This window comes from Amia ocellicauda, chromosome 20 (assembly GCF_036373705.1).
Source record: "Amia ocellicauda isolate fAmiCal2 chromosome 20, fAmiCal2.hap1, whole genome shotgun sequence".
NCBI lineage: Eukaryota > Metazoa > Chordata > Actinopteri > Amiiformes > Amiidae > Amia > Amia ocellicauda.
In genome coordinates, this window is record NC_089869.1 from 7,577,731 (window position 1) to 7,585,150 (window position 7,420).

The following is a 7,420-nucleotide window of genomic DNA, read 5'->3' on the forward strand; positions in this document are numbered from 1 at the left end:
AAGGAGCAGGCTTACACGTCCTCCGAGCCTGCCTCATGAAAAGCACGAATGTAATTGAATTTACAAACGTCCCGCTGGCATAATTGCTCCAATCAGTCAGGTATCAGAACAACATGTACCACATGGGCTCTGCAGGGATTTCTGGAAACACTGCCTTTAATACACACCACAAACAGCTCACGCCACAATATTGTAACGAAAAGCTTGCAATATAAAGTGACTGAGACACATGAAGAGAGACAATTTATTATCTCCAATAAACCACAACAAACATTACAGAATGGAGGCTTTACATTTTTCACTTGGTATCAAGAGACAAGTGTAAAGAGGATTTAAATTCTCTGACTAAATTACATCAGTCAAAGGTTTCGAAATTTGTTGACAAAAAAGTAAAAGTTTTCATGGAAGACCTGCATTTCTGAACTTGGTCTACAACTAAAAGGCTTTCTGTTGTCTTTTTACACTTTAATAATGTATTATTACAATTAAAAATGTTACTTTATATTATTACAAGTAGATTCTATTTTGTTGTGCAGTCAGTTTAAAAAAACTCTCTTCTGCTCTACTGAGTATGTCTTCCAAGTCGGTACCTCCCGGAAAAATAGACTGTTTCCTCTACTGATGTTGCCCTGTGTAACAAAATCAAGTGACGAGAGAGAGAGAGAGACATCAGAAGTAGCAGTAAAAGCTGTAGTAAATGTAAAAGCGTTCCAGGGGACTGCAGTCATGGGATATTACTACAAACAATACCTGTACAAACACATACACAACATGCACTTAAACAGATAACTGTGCTCATTTTAAAACCAAACGATAAATATTTTCGTGCTCATGATGGAGAGTCCAAAATCGACTGACCTCTCCGCTGAGGTGCCTCCAGCAGTCTTCCCAGGTATGATATACAGGTGCATAGGGGGGCAGGCCACCAGCAAGTCTGTGGTGAGGGGGGAAGAGAAGAGGGCAAAAAAAACATATTCAGTGCATTCAAGGAAAGATAACAGCTACTGTAAATATATAACCAATATTATATTTTGTATCTTTACAGGCTTATTCTGTTGTGCCCTTATGGTTGTTGTTTCTGCTTAGATACCAGACTTGGCCACTTACCCACAGTTATTGACTGCCATCACGTTGGACACCAACACAAAGGGGTACGTTAGGATACTCTCAAAGCCCTGAGGGGAGACAAAAGGGGACAATAAAAAAAATGAAATAAATGCAAAACATTTTCAAATTGTTTTTAATTGGTGGCATATCTGATTTTTAATTGATAACCCAGTTGGAAGACTAAAGAGAATATAGATGGTTAAAAAAACTTCACTATTGATTTAATTCACTGCCTGGAAACAGTTCTTGATCTCTCCCATGTGGTTCATCCGTTTAAATACAGACAATCACACGAGAAAAGAAACATGAGAAAACCACGTCCATTAGCAGTGCAGGTACTCAGACACACAGTGCTGTAGATGGGTAAATATAAAGCTCAACCACAGCTTCCAAACATCACATACACCATGGTAACATCTTTATGCTCCTTTTAAAAGTGGGAATATTTCACTGATGACAACAACCACCCACAACCAAAAAACAGTTTCCCCCCAAACCCCTCAAATGTCTTTTTTTCTGGGCGTTGGGGACTGTACGAGTCAGGATTGGTATTATGACTTAAGGTAAAACTCCAAACAGAGAGCAGCCCAGATAAAGCTTGCATAGTGTGTGAGGAGGACTTGCATAGTTGATGAAGGGGGAGGGCGTCTTGCAGATCCACACTGAGAAGATATCCCCTAGGAGGCGTGGAATCAGACCCCTGCAACAGAGGAGGATGTCACCAACGTTTCAGATCACGTCTACACGTGGTTGCCAGCGTTTGGAGGATCAGTCTCTAACATGTGGGAATGACCAGGCTGGGCAAATGAAGCACTGAATTGTCATACACTCACTGACAAGGGGCTAAAACAGTAACAATAACACTAACCCTACTTTTTCTGTCTCACTAGGTTATAGCTCCCTCATGGTTCTTTAATTTCAGTCTCTGTTTTCAGTCTCAAATATACTCCTGGCTCCATTCTGTTCTGTATAGCTTTCGTTTCAATTTCTCCCTGTCCATCTCCCCTCTGTATGTTAAAATAATGAAGGACTCCACACTGGAATACTGACATCTAATATGTAATTTACCCCCCCGACAAATCTCTATTCATTATCTTGGGTACAAAACCCAGTAGCTACAAAAGCTCTTTCAGGAGTAATTGCCTCCAGGGAATGCAGTGTCCGAGTCGTAAGTGTGTCTGATATGGATGCATTGTTTGATGTCCACAAGCACCCCAACAGACTCTCCAAGTACGGACTCTGTCAGATCTTGGCTTCAGCAGGATGGACTTGAGGAATATCTGTGACTTATTCTTAGAAGCCTTCAATGTTATTTAAAAGGAGCAAATCTCAATGGGCCCTGACCCACTCAACCTACAGTGAGGGAAAAAAGTATTTGATCCCCTGCTGATTTTGTACGTTTGCCCACTGACAAAGAAATGATCAGTCTATAATTTTAATGGTAGGTGTATTTGAACAGTGAGAGACAGAATAACAACAAAAAAATCCAGAAAAGCGCATTTCAAAAAAGTTATAAATTGATTTGCATATTAATGAGGGAAATAAGTATTTGATCCCCTATCAATCGGCAAGATTTCTGTGTCCCAGGTGTCTTTTATACAGGTAACAAGCTGAGATTAGGAGCACTCCCTTTAAGAGAGTGCTCCTAATCTCAGCTCGTTACCTGTATAAAAGACACCTGTCCACAGAAGCAATCAATCAATCAGATTCCAAACTCTCCACCATGGCCAAGACCAAAGAGCTGTCCAAGGATGTCAGGGACAAGATTGTAGACCTACACAAGGCTGGAATGGGCTCCAAGACCATCGCCAAGCAGCTTGGTGAGAAGGTGACAACAGTTGGTGCGATTATTCGCAAATGGAAGAAACACAAAATAACTGTCAGTCTCCCTCGGTCTGGGGCTCCATGCAAGATCTCACCACGTGGAGTTTCAATGATCATGAGAACGGTGAGGAATCAGCCCAGAACTACACGGGAGGATCTTGTTAATGATCTCAAGGCAGCTGGGACCATAGTCACCAAGAAAACAATTGGTAAAACACTACACCATGAAGGACTGAAATCCTGCAGCGCCCGCGAAGGTCCCCCTGCTCAAGAAAGCACATGTACAGGCCTGTCTGAAGTTTGCCAACATCTGAATGATTCAGAGGAGAACTGGGTGAAAGTGTTGTGGTCAGATGAGACCAAAATCAAGCTCTTTGGCATCAACTCAACTCGCCGTGTTTAGAGGAGGAGGAATGACCCCAAGAACACCATCCCCACCGTCAAACATGGAGGTGGAAACATTATGCTGTGGGGGTGTTTTTCTGCTAAGGGGACAGGACAACTGCACCGCATCAAAGGGACGATGGACGGGGCCATGTACCGTTAAATCTTGGGTGAGAACCTCCTTCCCTCAGCCAGGGCATTGAAAATGGGTCGTGGATGGGTATTCCAGCATGACAATGACCCAAAACACACAGCCAAGGCAACAAAGGAGTGGCTCAACAAGAAGCACATTAAGGTCCTGGAGTGGCCTAGCCAGTCTCCAGACCTTAATCCCATAGAAAATCTTTGGAGGGAGCTGAAGGTTCGAGTTGCCAAACGTCAGCCTCGAAACCTTAATGACTTGGAGAGGATCTGCAAAGAGGAGTGGGACAAAATCCCTCCTGAGATGTGTGCAAACCTGGTGGCCATCTACAAGAAATGTCTGACCTCTGTGATTGCCAACAAGGGTTTTGCCACCAAGTATTAAGTTGAAGGGGTCAAATACTTATTTCCCTCATTAACATGCAAATCAATTTATAACGTTTTTGAAATGCGTTTTTCTGGATTTTTTTGTTGTTATTCTGTCTCTCACTGTTTAAATACACCTACTATTAAAATTATAGACTGATCATTTCTTTGTCAGTGGGCAAACGTACAAAATCAGCAGGGGATCAAATACTTTTTTCCCCCACTGTACAAAAAACAACACCAGCTCAGCTCAGCTACCTTCCCTTCTCCACTCCCAGTAATTTGCAACCCAGATTAAAAAAAAAACCCTCTTTTGCATACATACAGAAAAAAACAATCATATGTATATACAGGTCTTTTGAGGCATTCACTACAATTTCCACATGTTCCTGGGGTTTAAGAGAGATTTACAGATTTCTAATCCACTTTGATTGTCTTTGGTTACACACAGCACCACTGGATAACCTGAGAACAAATATAAATAATTTCCTGCTCTAATGTAACAAGTCACACTTACGCAAAAAATCCCATAATACCCTCTTCCTTGTAGATGGTCAAAATGGAGTTGAACACTCTGCTGTGAATAAACAAAAATACATATATAAATATAGTTCTCATACAGGGTATAGAAAAGTGACTTAAAAAAAATCAACCTCAAGCATCCTGATAAAACTGACTTGTATTTGGTTTCCCTTCCAATAAACTGCACCATACATCTTAAAGCGATCACTAGAAGAAAAAGGTGATCAAACATAAGATTTTTCTCTTACACACACACACAAGATGTTACAATTACACATTCATTTTACAGCGAGACCCATAGTATACGAACATTATTAATTTGAGGAACTGAAGACGAATCATGAAATGTCTTTTTTAACATGGAGGACATTTTCTAACTCAATGAATTGGAACAAGACAATACTACAATTCAACTGGTTTACATTTTGTTTGTGGACAAACACAACACTGGCCAGTGCAGACCGAAACCCTTTCTGCTGAAAAGATAATGTCTCCATGGCTCAGGTTTCTTTTGAGGTGGAGGGGGGATAACAAAAGCAGTTGAGAAAGTGACCGTGTCGCTACCATGAAAGGGGTGCCCGACAATCAAGGAGCAGGAGCGTGCGACCATCTCTCTGGCTGTCTGTGACAAGGGGGAGGAAAAGGCAGGGAAGTCTGTCAAATTAAACAAAACAATGAATACAGCAAATGTAATTTCATTCAAATTTGTTTATATGCTTTTGGATAAAAAAAAGATTTCCTTAATAACAAAGAACAGTTTCTCATCTCCTTCATTTCACTTCCAAACAAAGTGAGATTTTCAGTTCAGTTTTAAATTACAACTGAACTTTGCCCTCTTTGTCAGAACATAATTCTGAAAAAGAGGGCAAAGAGGGAGAGTTTTTCAGATTTTGATTCTCAAATTGTGTTCAACAGGGTCTAACATTGTATCATAAGAGGAAGAGATGAGAAAAAAGAGGGAGAGAAACCTCCACTATACCTTATATCTATCTTCTTCAGAGAATCTCTGAAAAAGAACAAAGCGCACAAAATCAGAAATGCAAGTCCAACTGTTAACTGAACTTATGAAGCGAGGGGAACCCCACTGCTAAAACATCAGGTATCTGTAACAGTTCTGCTTTCTGATAAACACTGGAAAACCTAAGACAAATTAGAGCTGAAACCTGGACAGGACACATTTCTGATTGTTAGGCTTAAGTCCCACACTAATATGCAAAATGTCAAAATAATAAGCAGCTCACAGCAAAATGTCTACCTCAAACACACCTGAAACACTGTTGCACGTGAAAGTGCCAGGTGATAGAGAAGGTTTTGAGAGAGAAAAAGAAAGAACTCAACATTTAAATTCCACCAATAACAAAAAGCAAATGTTGTGGTGCTTAGTTGCATTTGTGGAAGTGTGGCTCATACGTTTTTTTCTTTTTCTGGGCACCATTACGGAAAGTTGCATTTCTTGGTTCCATGCGTAACTCGAGGAGCATCTGTACTGTGTGGGCTGATGTTAAAAAAAAAAAAGCGCTCTCATCCTACCTGTATGACTCTGTGGTAGACAAATTTCCCAATGGCCAAAGCACAAAGTCTCGGAACAAGGCCTTTAAACAGGCCTGATATCCCATCTATCTTCACAATGTATTTAGCTGGAAAGGGAGAAACATCATCCATTTCCAAAATCTCCTTGGAATATGTCTCACTGACAATGTATATATAAACACATAACATACATCAACAGAAGAAGCCAAGTACAACATGTCAACATATTCTTGTTCAACGTCTTACCATAAGTAAAGAGGCCGGGCAGGTAGTAAACCTGTCTGCCAAAAATATTTCTCCCTAACGTTGGAGTAAGAGGTTCATAACCAACCTGAAAGGGAACAGTGTTGACAGCATCAGTCAAAGCGTCAATCATTCAGCCTTTCAGCACTATCACAATAGGGAGCTCTGCAGTCTTTCCATTTGATTGCAGTGTTATTGGTGTCATGAAATGTACACAAAAAATATTGTATCAGTGCACCTTACATGGGGGAGGGGGGTAACTGTAAATGGCCATGACATAAGAGAGGGGTTCACAACTTAATTGACCCTTAATTCGACTTAAATATTCCTTTTAATGTTTATAAACAGTAGGCCTTTTAAGTATATAGTATCAAGGACCCATCTTTTTATCAGTAATAAGATTACTATAATAGGGGGGAAATGGCCAAATGTCCTTTCCTGTTTAAAAGGAGTTTAACTTTTTAGAACGGCACTTCATTCTCGCAACGTTCGCTCATGTAACGGCCACAGCGGAGTTCAAATCTCCCGCCACAATGCAGCGCCCAACCGCAGCACTAACGGCAGGGCTTCAGAAGCGATATATTTTAAAATAATAATAATAATAATAATAATAATAATAATAATAATAATAATAATGACGATCATTTATTTTGTAACCGCGGTGAGGGCGTGACCCCTTATTACAAGAAAAACAGCGTGGCTTTAAAAACGGACATTTTGCTTTTATCTGACGCTGAATGTGAATTATTCTGTATTGACAGTTGAGGACTCAATGAGTGGGTACGATACGGACTGTTTAGTGTGTTGATATCAATCAATAATAGCGCATTTTAAATCATGTGTGACATCCTTCTTACCTGTACCAGCAGCGTGGTATACACGGCCGGGTGGGAGATGACAGTCAACAAGAACGCCATTTTGGGAAAACACTCGGCGTGCGGGAAGCCACGCCCACACACGGTTCGATTGACTATTTTCGTGTGTGTGGCCAATCACATGCAAAAGGCACTTGTCAGTCATTTCTACTTGGCCAATCGCCTTCTTCATTTATGAAAGTTAGAAACAAAAATAGTATACTATGACTAACTGTTTTGAACCATACTTTTAGTACACTACTTTAACAAGGGATGTGTTGGAAATTATATTTTGATGAGTTGTGCTGTGAAAATCATGTCCTGGTTAAATGATTATGAAGCCGAATACATATGATGCTACTGTTCACTGTGTGTGTACAGGGAACACACAAACTATTGTGTGAACTGTAACATTTTCATGTTGAGCTAATAAAAGTATGATGTTCTTC

At 40.4% G+C, this 7,420-nt stretch overlaps 1 protein-coding gene across 1 annotated transcript; it reads right to left on the reverse strand.

The window, feature by feature from the left end:
- Nucleotides 1–232: 232 nt before the first annotated feature.
- Nucleotides 233–7,034, reverse strand: LOC136716277 (mitochondrial carrier homolog 2-like). Its single transcript, XM_066693876.1, has 12 exons — nucleotides 6,975–7,034; nucleotides 6,121–6,205; nucleotides 5,875–5,981; nucleotides 5,324–5,350; nucleotides 4,909–4,966; nucleotides 4,500–4,551; nucleotides 4,340–4,399; nucleotides 1,728–1,807; nucleotides 1,338–1,387; nucleotides 1,108–1,175; nucleotides 859–934; nucleotides 233–629 (listed from the first exon to the last, which is right to left on the reverse strand). The coding sequence occupies exons 1-12, from the start codon at nucleotides 7,032–7,034 to the stop codon at nucleotides 537–539; spliced, it is 816 nt and encodes a 271-aa protein (XP_066549973.1). The 3' UTR covers nucleotides 233–536.
- Nucleotides 7,035–7,420: the final 386 nt, after the last annotated feature.